Below are 18,386 nucleotides of genomic sequence, written 5' to 3'. Positions count from 1 at the left end.
GACATTACGAGTTAAACATTTGAGATACTAACCTGAAAATTTTGAGATAGTAGACCCTACTTATGAGATATATTTCTTAATTTGTAACATTGTTTGGGGATTTCTATGGAAGCCAATTCACGCCACCCAAAGATTCTTATGTCAATACTATCTACAAATTTCGAGATACTATAAAAAAAATTATGCTTAAGTCAAACTTTTGAGATACGTAAGTAAAAAAAAATTCAATGTTGAGATAGTAGAACATACTTATAGGATATGTTTCTTCATTTGTAACATTGTATGGTGATTTCAGAGGTTGCACCACATGTCCCAGAGTTTTTTTTGTGTCAAATTAACTAATTATTGTATTTTTATGATAACATTCCGACCTTGTGTAACATTATTTAGTCAAAATATGGCATGATTCCACTATTTGTACCCGTTTGAATCACTTTCAATGGGTAACTTTTAATTTGAAGGCGAACATCAAATTCCACTGGTGTGGCTAATCTTTATTGTGGCTAGCTTCACACGGGTAAGGTTACTGAACAAGGAAGCATTAGAGCACTGCTTGGTTGTCGTTTGCTCCCTGTGACACAACAAAAAAATCCCATTCCCATATCCCTTCGAATACATTGACTAGAGGAAACAGTAGAAAAGTCCACCGCAGACTCCAAAGCCTCCCTGAATTGGATGTGTTTTCATTGTACCAGAGTTAACGTGAAGTTTCAGGAGCAGCTGGAGCAGAGAGAGAAAACCTGCAAGGAACCGCTAATAACCTCCGGACACGCAGGTAAAATGAATTAACCTTTTCATAGTATAGGAAGCTACAGCAATACTTTTTTGTGAGCTACAATTCATGGCACATTGTGCACAATACCTAAATGCATACAAACATTCACACTGGCCTGGAAAAGCCTACATATGTTCTTTTCATTCATCAGTATAATAACTGACTGAAGATTTGAGTGCAATGTAAATGTCAATACAATACCTTTTTTAACTGGAAATACTAGTTTAGAGCGTAGAAAATGCATCATATTAGTACAGTACGTAAACCACAAGAGACACTGAATCCTGTGTAGCTGACTGTATAGGTAACATTTTTGTCTAGGAACGCGTCACGCTTAGGTTGTTTTAGCGGTCTGAACTCCACTCCATGGTGAAACAAGCAATTAATGCAGGTAGATTAGCCGTCTGTCAGAGGCATACCTGGGATGTATTTATTACGGAAACCGTTCACCGTTTAAGAACCCAACGGGAGCAAAACGAGAGTATATATTGGACAAATGCAGGTAAGTCCCTATCCGTTCTGTTTGCTACCGTTGAATACACTTTTTGCAACAGAATCGCCAGAATGAATACACCCCTGTTGAATCTATGCAACGCTTGGGGTCTATTCATTATGCCTATTCTGTTGCAAAACGTTTCGTTAGCTGCAAAGTGTTTTGCAACACAAACCTTTACTCCAAACGGAAAACATTTTGCAACAAAAATGAGAGTTCATAATGGACTAATTCAGGTAGGTCCCTGCCGGTTGTTCTGTTTGGTTCTTAAACCGTTAACGGTTTAAACTGTTCGTACCTACATAAAGCTGTCAAACTAGCATAGCTTTCTTTTCAGCACATGGAGTGTATCCCTACCACTGCTACACTTGGCTATCAGCGAAGCCTTGTCTGACAGGAAAACAGCAAAACAGTTAATTCAGCCTCATTTACTGCCTTTTTAAAAACATAGCTGATATGGCTGACAATTGAGATGTACAAACTATTGCAAAGGGAACGATGAGCGGAACATTTTGATTAAGACAATGAGCGAGCTAAGACAGAAGTTGTCAATACAACTATTTGTTTAGCACTTTTGAAATGAACAGCGACAGAATTCAGAACATGGGCCGTTCTTACAGTATTCTCCCTGTACACAAAGTCAGAACCGTAGGATAAATAAAGTTACTACACAACATACACTTACTGTTACCTACTTAGTGACAGTATACATATCTCCCTGGCATATTACATAATTTATGCAGCAGCATACAAGACATTTGTATGTCTTGTATGCGGCAGGTAGCCTAGTGGTTAGAGCGTTGGGCCAGTAACCGAAAGGTTGCTAGATCGAATCCCCGATTTTACAAGGTAAGAATCTGTCATTCTGCCCCTGAACAAGGCAGCTAACCCACTGTTCCTAGGCCGTCATTGTAAACAAGAATGTGTTCTTAACTGACTTGCCTAGTTAACTTGAACAGGAAGGTGACGCTGCGGTCCTTCTTGTGGGAAGATTTTGTCGTCAAAGTCAGGCATTCTCTGGATTTATGATGCTTCAAGACAACTGAGAACTCGGAAATAACAAGGTCGAACAAGGTCGAAACATGACATTAGTGATCTTCAGGACGAAGCTCTAGAAAGAGGCCCGACTTGGATGACCGTTCAAAACTTATTTTTCCAGTCAGAGCAATTTATTTCAAAGTTGTTAGTTGTCTTGAACTCACTGAAGTCTGAGATTTCCCAGTTCTGAGTTTCCAGTTGTTTTGAACGTGTCATGCTGGATTGCCTGCATGGCCAATATTTATATATATACATACATACATACATACAGTGTATTTGGGAAGTATTCAGACCCCTTCCCTTTTCCCACATTTTTTTTACGTTTCAGCCTTATTCTAAAATGGATTTAAAAAAATGTAATCCTCATCAATCTACGCACAATACCTCATAGAGAGAAACAGGTGTTTGAAAATTTAGCGCATTTAATAAAAATATTTCAAATATTACATAAATATTCAGACCCCTTGCTATGAGACTCGAAATTGAGCTCAGGTGCATCCTGTTTCCATTGATCACCCTTGAGATGTTTCTACAACACACCTGTTTATATAAGGTCCCACAGTTGACAGTACATGTCAGAACAAAAACCAAGCCATGAGGTCGATGGAATTGTCCATAGAGCTTCGAGACAGGATTGTTTTGAGGCACACATCTGGGGAAGGGTACCAAAACCTTTCTTCAGCGTTGAAGGTCCCGAAGAACATCGTCCAGGCTGTATCACAACCGGCCGTGATTGGAAGTCCCATAGTACGGCGCACAATAGGGGGAACGGGGGGTACCTAGTCAGTTGTACAACTGAAATGTCTCTTCCGCATTTAACCCAACCCCTCTGAATCAGAGAGGTGCGGGGGGCTGCCTTATTCAACATCCACATCTTCGATGCCCGGAGAACAGTGGGTTAACTGCCTTGCACAGGGGCAGAACGACAGATTTTTTTTAACCTTGTCAGCTCTGGGATTCAATCCAGCAACCTTTTGGATACTGGCCCAACGCTCTAACCACTAGGTTACCTGCCACCACTGGCCCAGCGCTGTCCGAGTTTGGCCGGTGTAGACCGTCATTGTATATAAGAATTTGTTCTTAACTGACCTGTCTAGTTAAAGAAATAAATACAATGCTTAAATGGAAGACGTTTGGAACCACCAAGACTCTTCTTAGAGCTGGCCGTCCGTACAAACTGAGTAATCGGGGGAGAAGGGCCTTGGTCAGGGAGGTGACCAAGAACCCGATGGTCACTCTGAAAGAGCTACAGTGTTCCTCTGTGGAGATGGGAGAACCTTCTTCCAGAAGGACAACCATCTCTGCAGCACTCTACCAATCAGGCCTTTATGGTAGTGGCCAGACGGAAGCCACTCCTCCGTAAAAGGAACATGACAGCCCGCTTGTGTTTTCAAAAAGGCACGTAAAGTTCTCTCAGACCATGAGAAACAAGATTCTCTGGTCTGATGAAACCAATATTGAACTCTTTGGCCTGAATGCCAAGCGTCGCATCTGGAGTAAACCTGGCACCATCCCTGTGATGAAGCATAGTGGTGGCAGCATCATTCTGTGGGGATCTTTTTCAGCGGCAGGGACTGGGAGACTAGTCAGGATCGAGGGAAAGATGAACGGATAAAAGTACAGAGAGATCCTTGATCCTGCTCCAGAGCGCTCGGGACCTCAGACTAGGGCGAAGGTCCACCTGCCAACAGGACGACCCTAGGCACACAGCCAAGACAATGCAGGTATTCTAACTTCTGCGACGCATATAAGGCCCTCCCCCACCCTCCTTTTGGAAAAGCTGACCACGACTCCATTTTGTTGCTCCCAGCCTATAGACAGAAACTAAAACAGGAAGCACCCGCGCTCAGGTCTGTTCAACGCTGGTCCGACCAATCGAATTCCACGCTTCATGATTGCTTCGATCACGTGGACTGGGATATGTTCCGCATAGCGTCGAACAACAACATTGATGAATACGTTGATTCGGTGAGCGACTTTATTAGCAAGTGCATCGATGATGTTGTACCCACAGCGTCTATTAAAACATTCCCCAACCAGAAACCGTGGATTGATGGCAGCATTCGCGCAAAACTGAAAGCGCGAACCACTGCTTTTAATCAGGGCAAAGTGACCGGAAACATGACCGAATACAAACAATGTAGATATTCCCTCCAAGGCAATCAAACAAGCTAAGCGTCAGTATAGAGACAAAGTGGAGTCGCAATTCAACGGCTCAGACACGAGAGGTATGTGGCAGGGTCTACAGTCAATCACGGACTACAAAAGAAAAACCAGCCCTGTCGCGGACCACGATGTCCTGCTCCCAGACAGACTCAACAACTTCTTTGCTCGCTTTGAGGACAATACAGACACGACCCGCTACCAAAACCTGCGGGCTCTCCTTCACTGCAGCCAACGTGAGTAAAACATTTAAACGTGTTAACCCTCGCAAGGCTGCAGGCCCAGACGGCATCCCCAGCCGCGTCCTCAGAGCATGCGCAGACCAGCTGGCTGGTGTGTTTACGGACATATTCAATCAATCCTTATCCCAGTCTGCTGTTCCCAAATGCTTCAAGAGGGCCACCATTGTTCCTGTTCCCAAGAAAGCTAAGGTAACTGAGCTAAACGACTACTGCCCGTAGCACTCACTTCTGTCATCATGAAGTGCTTTGAGAGACTAGTCAAGGACCATATCACCTCCACCCTACCTGACACCCTAGGCCCACTCCAATATGCTAACCGCCCCAATAGGTCCACAGACGACGCAACCACACTCTACACTGCCCTAACCCATCTGGACAAGAGGAATACCCATGTGAGAATGCTGTTCATCGACTACAGCTCAGCATTTAACACCATAGTACCCTTCAAACTCGTCATCAAGCTCGAGACCCTGGGTCTCGACCCCGCCCTGTGCAACTGGGTACTGGACTTCCTGACGGGCCGCCCCCCAGGTGGTGAGGGTAGTTAACAACATCTCCAACCCACTGATCCTCAACACTGGGTTCCCACAAGGGTGCGTTCTGAGCCCTTTCATGTACTCCCTGTTCACCCACGACTGTGTGGCCATGCACGCCTCCAACTCAATCATCAAGTTTGCAGACGACACCACAGTGGTAGGCTTGATTACCAACAACGACGAGACAATCTACAGGGAGGTGAGGGCCCTCGGAGTGTGGTGTCAGGAAAATAACCTCACACTCAACGTCAACAAAACAAAGGAGATGATCGTGGACTTCAGGAAACAGCAGAGGGAGCACCCTCCCTATCCACATCGACGGGACAGTAGTGGAGAGGGTAGTAAGTTTTAAGTTCCTCGGCGTACACATCACGGACAAACTGAATTGGTCCACCCACACAGACAGCGTTGTGAAGAAGGCGCAATAATAGCACCTCTTCAACCTCAGGAGGCTGAAGAAATTTGGCTTGTCACCAAAAGCACTCACAAACTTTTACAGATGAATAATCGAGAGCATCCTGTCGGGCTGTATCACCGCCTTGTACAGCAAATGCTCTGCCCACAACCGTAAGGCTCTCCAGAGGGTTGTGAGGTCTGCACAACGCATCACCGGGGGCAAACTACCTGCCCTCCAGGACACCTACACCACCCGATGTCACAGGAAGGCCATAAAGATCATCAAGGACAACAACCACCCGAGCCACTGCCTGTTCACTCCGCTATCATCCAGAAGGCGAGGTCAGTACAGGTTCATCAAAGCGGGGACCGAGAGACTGAAAAACAGCTTCTATCTCAAGGCCATCAGACTGTTAAACAGCCATCACTAACATTGAGTGGCAGCTGCCAACATACTGACTCAACTCCAGCCACTTTAATAATGTAAAAAGTGATGTAAAAAATGTATCACTTGCCACTTTAAACAATGCCACTTCATATAATGTTTACATACCCTACATTACTCATCTCATATGTATATACTGTACTCTACCATCTACTGCATCTTGCCTATGCCGTTCTGTACCATCACTCATTCATATATTTTTATGTACATATTCTTTCATTCCTTTACACTTGTGTGTATAAGGTAGTTGTTGTGAAATTGTTAGGTTAGATTACTCGTTGGTTATTACTGCGTTGTCGGAACTGGAAGCACAAGCATTTCGCTACACTCGCATTAACATCTGCTAACCATATGTATGTGACAAATAAAATTAGATTTGATTTTAAATACAGGTGTACCATACTTGTAGCATCATATCCAAGAAGACTCAAGGCTGTAATCGCTACCAAAGGTGCTTCAAACAAAGTACTGAGTAAAGGTTCTGAATACGTATGTAAATGTCATATTTCAGTTCTTTTAAAATTAAACTGTTTTTGCTTTGTCATTATGGAGTATTGTGTGTAGATTGATAAAGGGGAAAAAACAATTTTATCCATTTTAGAACAAGGCTGTAACGTAACAAAGTGGAAAACGTGAAGGGATCTGAATACTTTCCGAATGCACTGTGTGTGTGTGTGTATATATATATATATATATATATATATATATATATCTCACTCTTCTTCTTAGTCAAATAGACCTTACACAACCTGGAGGTGTGTTGGGTCATTGTCTGGTTTAAAAACAAATGAGTGCAAACCAGTTGCCTAGTTATACTTAAATTTAAAAAAGTGCAAGGCAGACGGGATGACGTATCGCTGCAGAATGCTGTGGTAGCCATGCTGGCTATTTGTGCCTTGAATTGTAAGTAAATCACAAAGTGTCACCAGCAAAGCACCATCACACCTCCTCTTCCATGCTTCACGATGGAAATCACACATGCGAAGATCATCCGTTCACCTACTCTGCGTCTCACAAAGACACAGCGGTTTGAACCAAAAATCCAAAATTTGGACTCCATTAAACCAAAGGACAGATTTACACCGGTCTAATGTCCATTGCTTGTTTTTCTTAGCCCAAGCAAGTGTCTTTTTATTGGTGTCCTTTTAGTATTTTATTTTATCTTTATTAAACTAGGCAAGTCAGTTAAGAACAAATTCTTATTTGCAATAATGGCCTAGGAACAGTGGGTTAACTGCCTTGTTCACGGGCAGAACGACAGTTTTTTTACCTTGTCAGCTCAGGGATTCGATCTAGCAGCCTTTTGGTTACTGGCTCAACGCTCTAACCACTAGGCTACATGCCGCCCCAAAAGTAATGGTAGTAGTGGTTTCTTTGCAGCAATTCGACCATGAAGGCCTGAATCACACAGTTCCCTCTGAACAATTGATGTTGAGATGTGTCTGTTACTTGAACTTTTAAGCATTTATTTTGGCTGCAATTTCTGAGGATGGTAACTCTAATGAACTTATCCTCTGCAGCAGAGGTAACTTTCCTTTCCTGTGGCGGTCCGCGTGATAGCCAGTTTCATCTTAGCACTTGATGGTTTTTGCGACTGCACTTGAAGAAACCTTCAAAGTTATTGACATTTCTGATCTTCATGTCTTAAAGTAATGATGGACTGTCATTTCTCTTTTCTTATGCTGGTTGAAAGAATGCCAACCGTGTGCAAAGATGTCATCAAGGCAAAGAGTGGCTACTTTGAAGAATCTCAAATATAACACTTTTTTGTTTAATACAGGATTCCATGTGTTATTTCAGTTTTGATGTCTTCACTATTATTCTACTAAGTAGATATATAGTAAAAAATAATAAAAATGCTTGAATGACTGTTTCCAAACTTTTGACGGGTACTGTGTGTAGGCATTATAAAAATGTGATTTCTATATGTAGGCCTACACTGGAAGAATTTACTCAAGATATACTAAGAATGATATTTACAGCAGTAGATGCAGTATATTAATCAGCTATGTCAAGAATTCAGTGTATAAATAAATATGCAGTGTAACTAAATATAAGGTACAGTATAATGAGCTATGTTGGGAATATAATATTTTATTATTCAGTGTGAAACGGGAAGTGTCCAGTGGTTCAAAGTCTCTATGAAATGGGACAGCAGCGTTGTGTGTGTGCATGCGTGCGTATGAGGTGTGTGTGTTTTGTGTGAATGAGCGTGCATCACCTGGTAGACAGCTAGTGATTGCCTGGTAATAGAAGATGCTTTTAGTCTCTCGCTTTTGGCACTGATGCACATTTACTGACTCTGTTTTCCAGATGGTAGCCTAGTAAACAGTCCATGGCTCAGATGACTGAAGTCCTTAAAGGAGAAGTTTTATTTTTTACTACCAAATCTATATTTTTGATGTAAATTATAATCTTGTAGAAGGAGGGTCCAGACACAATTTTTTTGTAATTTTGTATATTTTTTGAGAAACTTACCCCAAACAGCAAATTACTTCCTCGTCCTTTGTTGTGTAGTATGTTGGCCTTGATAAAACATGAACAATGGCTTCAAAAACACCCAAATACGTCCTTTTAGAAACGGCAAAGCTCTCAGTATAGTGATGCAGGTCTTTAGATGTTGTACACATGAAATTGTGTCACTCCAAACTTTATCCGCAACGTTATATTCCATTTTGTTACGACTCGAATACTAACGTCTGTTCGGATACTTGAATATTTAAATCACTATGCCTATCCCTACAAGCAATAAAGCAAAAAATAACACTAAAATAAACCAAAGACTGCAAAGTAGGGCAACCATCGTTATCCCACCTGGTAAGATTTTGATGACAATTATATTGCTTTGTGGTTGTATGTCCTAAAGGCAGCCTGTTTTGAATAGGCTACAATATCATCCCTCTGGGACCACAGAGCGGTATGGATCCTCAGGTAGAATTCACATTCAACCTCAATCAAAATAGAGTTAATTTAATACATACATACACTGAGTGTACAACACATTCGGAACACCTGTTCTTTCCTTTACAGATTGACAAAGTGAATCCATGTGAAAGCTATGATCCCTTATTAATCTTGTGAAATCCGCTTAAATCAGTGTATATGAAGGGGAGGAGACAGGTTAAAGAAGAGTTTTCTTTAAGCCTTGAGGCAATTGAGACATGGATTGTGTATGTGTGCGACTCAGTGGGTGAATGGGCAAGACAAAAGATGTCTTTGAACGGGGTATGGTGGTAGGTGCCAGGCGCACCGGTTTGAGTGTGTCAAGAACCGCAGCAATGCTGGTTTGATACACACAGTTTCCCGTGTGTATCAAGAATGGTCCGCCACCCAAAGGACATCCAGCCAACTGTGGGAAGCATTGGATTCAACATGGGCCAGCATTCCTGTGGAATGTTTTCGACACATTGTAGAGTCCATGCCCTGACAAATAGAGGCTTTTCTGAGGGCAAAAGGGGCTGCAAGTCAATATTAGAAAGTTGTTCCTAATGTTTTTTTTACAGTCAATGCATAATCTGTATATCATCCCTCTGGGTCCTCAGATAGAATTCACATTCAACCTCAATTACTTAAAGCCATGGCATGCAAATTACAATAACAGACGAGTTACAAGAATTGAAAGGAACACTGTCACATTTCATTTCAATGACTTGCATGCACAAAGAGCCCTCCCCAAATAAGATCAATGAGTCTCTCGGAATTGTTGGAAAGAGCATGTCAATGGTAACCGTGTTAGCCTTTTCCTGTCGGCTGGTGTTAGCTGGAGAGCCATGGCACTGCTTTTGTTATCCCAGTCAATCACTGCAGTCTGTTTAGGAAGGAACAGAATGTTTCTGCAAGGGATTGTTCAGACAAGGCAGGAAGGCTGAACTATTTATAAGAGCTCAACCCCAGACTTCACTGTTTCCTCCTTTTTCCTCGCTCTCGCCTTCATTTGTTCAGAGGTCTAGCCCGTGGCAAGGCGATTTAACTGCAAGGCGATTTAACCGGCTCTCATAGACCTCGCTCGTTCAAAGGAAGGGGGGATTTTTCAGGTAAACATTTTCTTTCCCTTAACTTTACTCTGTTTGCCAACATCTCTTGTGCTGTGGTTTTTGTGTGGGACCTGGGTTGTCTTGAACAGATGCCAAGGCAGGTTTTCCCCATGAAAAGATGCAGAGAGTGATTGCCCAAGAGCTAAACCACTGTAGTTTAGTTCATGGAAAGAGTGTTTGATTAGGATGAGGTGCACTGTGAATCAGTCAGGCATTACTGCCAGATAAGAGCTATTGATGACTGCTTTAATGTTGCTCTGTTTCATGGCCTGTGATAGATTAGAGAATGAATCCAATTGGTTGGTTAAAAAATCTTCCCCTGGGATTCAATACGTGCACTGACATTTGTGGTAAATCGCAAGTTGCCTGATGACTCAAACTAAATTGATCTGCTGCTCTATGTTCGCTTCATAATTCCGTCTGAGACTGCCATCGTCGAAGTCGTTTGTAGTGATGTTTAAATGAGGGGTGTTGTGCAAAACAATGTCATCAGCAATTGGATCATCAAACCAATTCAAGTATCAAAGCCAATGACACAGTTTCAAAACGCTGCTTTACCCATGTGTTCTAGCCCTGGCCCAACCCATCGGCTTCTGGAACCAATCAGAACGGTTCACATCTGTCTGCGTTCTAGAAATCGTCGAGGAGGTACTAAGATCCAGACTAATTGGGGAGAAGAAAATAACGTCCGTGGGTGTGGCATAACGTTTGGCCGGGGCACGGAGTTTGGGTAGCCAGGCAACGTCACACGGCCGTGTAACTCAAAAGGAGGAACACATGGAGAAGCATAGAGAGAGTGTGCTTTAATTTGTGTAAGATTGAGCATATCTCTTTGTATGCAAATAAATCATTAAACTAGAAAAGGAAGTGTCAGTAGAAACTTTGCTTGCTCAGCTAGCTGAAAGTAGTATTGGTAGTGGGAGAGGTTTTACACAGTTGACAGCTCTGTCTATTTTTAAGATCTTCCAGTAAAACCAATGAAAAGTAAATATTTGGTGACCATTGAAACCAATGTTCCAATGTTGATTAATACAACTTTAAATGCTTAGTTTAAAAAGTATGGCCGAACAGTTATCAAATGCTGCAACGAAGCAGCTAAAGTAATAAAAAGGCTACCCAAAACATTTGACTGAAGTTAAACAATTTAAAGACAATGCTACCAAATACTAATTAAGTGTATGTAAACTTCTGACCCACTGGGAATGTGATGAAAGAAATACAAGCTGAAATAAGCCATTCTCTCAACTATTATTCTGACATTTCACATTTTTAAAATAAAGTGGTGATTTTTTTTAAAATATATGAGTAATCAGGAAGGTGATAGTCCAGGTGTGCATAATGACGGTTACCCAGGGCCGGTGGTTAGTAAACCGGCGAAGTCGAATGCTGGAGGGGAGGAGCAGGTGTAGACGTGACAGTCATTGTTTGACTCCCAAGTTTACTTCGATATGATGGTTATTATATCAATATTTGCTGATAAATGTTTCCACTGCCATTTCTCACATACTTACAGCCCGGTCGTGAATTCTTTCATGCCTCAGGTAAGTAATCAGAATGAAATGGTTGGATGGAAACCTGGTTACTGACTTGACATATTTAGTCTGAAACCTATTTATGTGTGTGTCCTGATGAATTGTGCTGTGTTTGTTTGCTTTCCTCTAACCATACTTAATTTAGTCAGCTGGGCCTGATGCCAAAGCACTAATGTGGAATAAAGGCCATTAGGTGGGTTGGAAATGTAAATAGAGTTAATTGCTCAGCCATAAAAAAAGGACATGGTGGCTTTTCTCAACGACTTGGCGTTTTACGCTTATAGCCAGAGAATGTTAGTGGTGGGGAGTAGAACTGGGCAATATGGACAAAATCCATATCGCGATATATTGCCTGCAATAACGACAAATAGAAAGTTTAACATTAATCTGCACCACAGTTTTCTTTTAATGATCCTTTAAACTACTACTACTGGTTTAATGGTTGTAGCCATCAATTGTCCCATTAACAGTCACCGTTATTAGCAAACTTATTTTATTTCCAACTTCACATTTCTCTATAGGTTACTTATCGTAATGAATGATGTTAATCAAATGCCTGCAATAAGTGATCGGTACAGGCAATGTCGATAATTTTCCTTTTAACGTCCCATCGGTAGTAGGGAGGTTGTAAGCGTTAGCGAGGGGAAAGATGGTATAAAAAGTCAGTGTTCATAAATTGTATTTTTAAGTTGTCTAAAGTCGATCCTGTCCTGGTCAGTTTCTAGAAGACTTATGACATACTGTATTTCTCAGCGGCCCTGTCTTTTCCGATTAGTGCCAATGAAACATAAAAAGCGAGGAGAGGTTTCTACTTTTGAGTACTGAGATGTAGCCTGAGGGCAGCACGAGATTCAATTTAACAGATTAACGACCTGCCCACAAGGATGGACTTTTTAAAGGCAATATCCCCAATGTTTGTGGAAATTACGTTCGCTGTAAATGTTACTGCAGATGTCAGCTCATGTCTAAATCACCTTTTGAAGTCCATCGCAGTGTACAGGTTTTTACAAGTGTTTTATCAGTGTTGTTTTCGAAAAGAGTAAAAAATAGTTTTTAGTTTGAATTCAACTCTCCTTAAAGGACCGCCCCAGAGGATATTGTTGCCACTATTTATACGTAATTTTACAATTAGTTTCCACCTCCGAAGAATGGCGAAGGCTACTTATACCTATTTTGGTTTGGGAATTTCCACGTGGAGTTGATAAACATAAACAAATGGGGCACCCACAGCTGTCGGTGTAGCTAGCTATTTTGCTAAACTTATCTAGATAGCTAGCTATCTTGATAACCTTATCAAGCAAGCTAATGTTATCTGCTTTTGCTGTTTTTTTTATTTTTTTTATTTACTAAACTGCAGTTAAAATATTAGCCAGCTGGTTCTGGAGCTAGATTTGACATAAGCATTGATTTAGGTAAAACTTTCCACAGATGGAAACCACTGGCCTATCTTTTACTTAGCTATCTATTGTTATCTCAAGTTTTGGCATCTTCCATAAATTGCAGCCATGATTCCGCCACAGAACAATAGAAAGAATAAGATGAAGCTCCAGTAATAAAGTTTAAATAAGATAATAATACATTCTAATTAAATCAAAACACCCCCACACCATCACACCTCCTCCTCCATACTTCACGGTGGGACCCACACATGCAGAGTTCATCCGTTCACCTACTCTGCATCTCACAAAGACACAGCGGTTGGAACCAAAAATCTCAAATTTGGACTCACATTGCTTGTGATTCTTGGCCCAAGCAAGTCTCTTCTTCTTATCGGTGTCCTTTAGTAATGGTTTCTTTGCAGCAATTTGACCATGAAGGCCTGATTCATGCAGTCTCCTCTGAACAGTTGATGTTGAGATGTGTCTGTTATTCTGTGAAGCATTTTATTTGGACTGCAATTTCTGAGGCTGTAAACTTTAATGATCTTATCCTCTGCAGCAGAGGTAACTCTGGGTCTTCCATTCCTGTGTTAACTGCACCTCAGATTGCAGCCCAAATAAATGCTTCACATAGTCAAGTAACAGACACATCTCAACATCAACTGTTCAGAGGAAACTGCATGGGTGTGCTTTGCTGGTGACACTGTCAGTGATTTATTTAGAATTCAAGGGCAAAAGGGTGGCTACTTTGAAGAATATAAAATATATTTTGATTTGTTTAACACTTTTAAACAAATCACAGTTTTGATGTTGTGATGGAATATGTAGGTGTGTCAACTTCTGACTGGTACTGTACATACAGTCAGATTGTCTCCCTGTGCCTTCAAAAAGTATTCATACCCCTTGACTTATTTCACATTTTGATATTACAGCCCGAATTCAAAATTGATTAATATTTTTTTCTCTCAAACTAAACATAGTCATATCATAGGAAAAGACACTGTATTCACACGGATTTGCACATACCCACGGATTTGCACCAAAGTAGGCAGTTCGGATTTGTCAATTCAAAACCAAATATATCATACTTTGACAAAAATGATGACTTACTGACTTATATTGTTGTGCAACATGTGTAGGGTATGACAGCTGCACCATCGAGAGCATCCTGACTGGTTGCATCACTGCCTGGTATGGTAACTGCTCGGCCTCCAACCGCAAGGCACTACAGAGGGTATGGAGTGTAGGGTAGTGCGTATGGCCCAGTACATCACTGGGGCCAAGCTTCCTGCCATCCAGGAAGCTATTATTGGCAGAGACGAGAGCAAACTGATGTCACCAGGCGGTCCGAAAACTCCACCCAGCCAAACAAGCTGAAGTTTCAAGTGGCCTCAAGTGGCCTTTTAAAATAGCTCTTACACTAAAAGTGCATTATCATAATTTTCTAAATTTCAAAGTATTATTCCAACCTCAGTGTGAAAATATACAGTATATAAAACACAGGTAAATTATGTTCTATTTGAGATCAATTTTAAATGACAGCATGGGATACAGGCAATTGGAAAATTAGCTTGAAAGGTTGGTGCAGGGATTGAACACCGGTCTACGGTGGGGAGAGGTGTAGTCCCACGTGGTTTGATTAAATAAACCCCTCCTTGAGCACCTCCAACATACAACTCCCCAATGATAGTGGGGCACACAGACCCTTGGTGTGTCCCAACAACAATTAGAAATTAGGAACACCGTGACATGAATATTGACATAATATAACTATAAGTACTTAATGTAAATTAATGAGTTCTTGTGCAGTTACATGTCCTCTCCTATGAGGGAAGTAGTTAGATGTTTTCCACAGTGCTTGTAATTCATAGTTGATAGTCTGGTAACAGTAATCAGCTGTAATGTTTGATTGCATGTGTGCCCACAGACCAGAGAACTGGGTGATTCATTATTTGGGCCTGTAATAAATAGCTGCCTCTGCTCTGCGTTGCTTGCTAAGATACACACATCTATACGCTCCCAACAATAATGTGTCATCTGTTTGTCTGGAAGCAAAAGAGCTCTCTTTTGAAATGCTTCATTCATCCTTTTCCATTTGAAATGATCATAATTAATGCGTTTCACCAGAGACTATAGATGGGTTGGTTGTTCAGCAACAAAACCTGACGCATGCGCAACTACGGGGCAAAAGAGACGGGGTTGACTTAGATTGTTGATAACATGTAAACTACACTGCTCAAAAAAATAAAGGGAACACTTAAACAACACAATGTAACTCCAAGTCAATCACACTTCTGTGAAATCAAACTGTCCACATAGGAAGCAACACTGATTGACAATACATTTCACATGCTGTTGTGCAAATGGAATAGACAAAAGGTGGAAATTATAGGCAATTAGCAAGACACCCCCAATAAAGGAGTGATTCTGCAGGTGGTGACCACAGACCACTTCTCAGTTCCTATGCTTCCTGGCTGATGTTTTGGTCACTTTTGAATGCTGGCGGTGCTTTCACTCTAGTGGTAGCAAGGCCTGCTGGAGGTCATTTTGCAGGGCTCTGGCAGTGCTCCTCCTTGCACAAAGGCGGAGGTAGCGGTCCTGCTGCTGGGTAGTTGCCCTCTTACGGCCTCCTCCACATCTCCAGATGTACTGGCTTGTCTCCTGGTAGCGCCTCCATGCTCTGGACACTACGCTGACAGACACAGCAAACCTTCTTGCCACAGCTCGCATTGATGTGCCATTCTGGATGAGCTGCACTACCTGAGCCACTTGTGTGGGTTGTAGACTCCGTCTCATGCTACCACTAGAGTGAAAGCACCGCCAGCATTCAAAAGTGACCAAAACATCAGCCAGGAAGCATAGGAACTGAGAAGTGGTCTTTGGTCACCACCTGCAGAACCATTCCTTTATTGGGGGTGTCTTGCTAATTGCCTATAATTTCCAGCTTTTGTCTATTCCATTTGCACAACAGCATGTGAAATTTATTGTCAATCAGTGTTGCTTCCTAAGTGGACCGTTTGATTTCACAGAAGTGTGATTGACTTGGAGTTACATTGTGTTGTTTAAGTGTTCCTTTTATTTTTTTGAGCAGTGTATAATTTGACTCCAATGTTTATTGAAAACATAAATAAAGTTGCACAATGAGCACTTGTCTCTCAAATACATCTTTACAGTTGTTGGTTAGCTAACTAGCTAGCAATTTTTTTGCCATATTAGCTTAGACGTGACATCAGTCCAAACACCTCAAAACAAGACATGGTATTAAGAACAAGGAGCTGAAAAGAGCCACTTACGATTCACCACATGGCAGTTTCTTGTCATTGTTGCTAGCTATCTGACCATCCAGTAGCATAACAACACACAGCCTTCTTCCCCTTTCGAAGCGCGCACATCGTTTTTGTGACGTTGTCAGCTAACCCGTCTAAAGCTACCCATTTTACTGGCCATTGTTGTTCTGCTAACACTAGCATGTTGCACTCAAAAAGGTGTCTAATATCAAATTCAAAGAAAAAACATTTGTGGACATGTATAAAAGCCACAGGTCTACCCAATTAACATGAATTATAGGGGTTATACAGTGGTGGGTCAAAATCTCTTTGATTTGATTTTCCCAGACAGGATGTAGCCTTTCATTTTCGAGGACTGAGTGTCTGGTTGTGTTTTTGCAGACCTTGTCATCAGCCCTCAAGAGATGACCGAGGCCATGTTTGGGACAGGGACTGATCAGTGGGTCTGTCCCAACGACCGGCAGCTGGCCCTTCGAGCCAAGTGAGTATGCACTCAAATCTCTACCGTCTCATATAAACAGGTGAAAGTGTTTTGCAATGTCACCTGGGAAAGTTGTTTTGGTTGTGTAAAGGTTTCCTGTGCCCGTCAGTATTCTCATCACATTGTATTGTTTTTGTTTTCGCACTGAGTGTGTGTGTGTGTTGTTCTTTTGGTTTGTTGAAACTTGTTTTTGATAGCATGGCAGTTCCGTTGTTTGACAAAACCATTGTGACCATTTGATCTTACACTGCAATGTATATTTATGTATTTGGTACAACATTTTGCACATGTGGGTTTGTTTGTTTGTCCGCAGTGTAGTCAAAAAAGGGGATGTTTTTGCTTGCAGTATATGCAGTTGAAGTCTGAAGTTTCCATACACCTTAGCCAAATACATTTAAACTCAGTTTTTCACAATTCCTGACATTTAATCAGAGTAAAAATGTCCTGTCTTAGGTCAGTCAGGATCACCACTTTATTTTAAGAATGTGAAATGTCAGAATAATAGTAGAGAGAAGGATTAATTTCAGCTTTTATTTCTTTCATCACATTCCCAGTGGGTCAGAAGTCTACATGCACTCAATTGGTATTTGGTAGCATTGTCTTTAAATTGTTTAACTTGGGTCAAATGTTTTGGGTAGCCTTCCACAAGCTTCCCACAATAAGTTGGTTGAATGTTGGCTCATTCCTCCTGACAGAGCTGGTGTAACTGAGTCAGGTTTGTAGGCCTCCTTGCTCGCACACGCTTTTTCAGTTCTGCCCCCAAATTTTCTATAGGATTGAGGTCAAGGCTTTGTGACGGCCACTCCAATGTCTTGACTTCGTTGTCCTTAAGCCATTTTGCCACAACTTTGGAAGTATGCTTGGGGTCATTGTCCATTTGGAAGACCCATCTGTGACTAAGCTTTAACTTCCTGACCGATGTCTTGAGATGTTGCTTCAATATATCCACACAATTTTCCTACCTCATGATGCCATCTATTTTGTGAAGTGCACCAGTCCCTCCTGCAGCAAAGCACACCCACAACATGATGCTGCCACCCCCGTGCTTCACGGTTGGGATGGTGTTCTTCAGCTTGCAAACCTGCCCCTTTTTCCTCCAAACATAACAATGGTCATTATGGCCAAACAGTTCTATTTTTGTTTCATCAGACCAGAGGACATTTATCCAAAAAGTACGATCTTTGTCCCCATGTGCAGTTTCAAACCGTAGTCTGGCTTTTTTATGGCAGTTTTGGAGCAGTGGCTTCCTCCTTGCTGAGCGGCCTTTCAGGTTTTGTCGATATAGGACTCCTTACTGTGGATATAGTTACCTTTGTACCTTTTTCTTCCAGCGTCTTCACAAGGTCCTTTGCTGCTGTTCTGGGACTTTTTGCCCCAAAGTACGTTCATCTCTAGAAGACTAAACGTGTCTCTTTCCTGAGCGGTATGACGGCTGTGTGGTCCCATGGTGTTTATATTTGCGTATTATTGTTTGTACAGATGAACGTGGTACCATCAAGCGTTTGGAAATTGCTCCCAAGGATGAACCAGACTTGTGGAGGTCTACAATTGTTTTTTCTGAGGTCTTGGTTGATTTCTTTTGATT

At 41.7% G+C, this 18,386-nt stretch overlaps 1 protein-coding gene across 2 annotated transcripts in view; it reads left to right on the top strand.

Annotated features, from left to right (window-relative positions):
• Nucleotides 1–551: 551 nt before the first annotated feature.
• The window catches only part of LOC129820062 (double C2-like domain-containing protein beta), a 310,308-nt gene continuing 292,473 nt past the window's right edge, over nt 552–18,386 (top strand). Inside the window, exons 1-2 of one of the 2 annotated variants that reach the window (XM_055876894.1) lie at nt 552–775; nt 16,702–16,801. In XM_055876894.1, coding sequence (XP_055732869.1) covers nt 676–775; nt 16,702–16,801 — 200 coding nt within the window. In that variant the 5' untranslated portion in view covers nt 552–675. Of the gene's footprint in view, nt 776–9,971; nt 10,123–16,701; nt 16,802–18,386 lie in introns of those variants that run through there. The other variant, XM_055876902.1, reaches the window with a different exon arrangement.

The sequence above is a fragment of the Salvelinus fontinalis genome, chromosome 2 (genome assembly GCF_029448725.1).
Source record: "Salvelinus fontinalis isolate EN_2023a chromosome 2, ASM2944872v1, whole genome shotgun sequence".
NCBI lineage: Eukaryota > Metazoa > Chordata > Actinopteri > Salmoniformes > Salmonidae > Salvelinus > Salvelinus fontinalis.
Note: the sequence above shows the minus strand (reverse complement) of the source record. Positions and strands in the feature narration are given on the sequence as shown.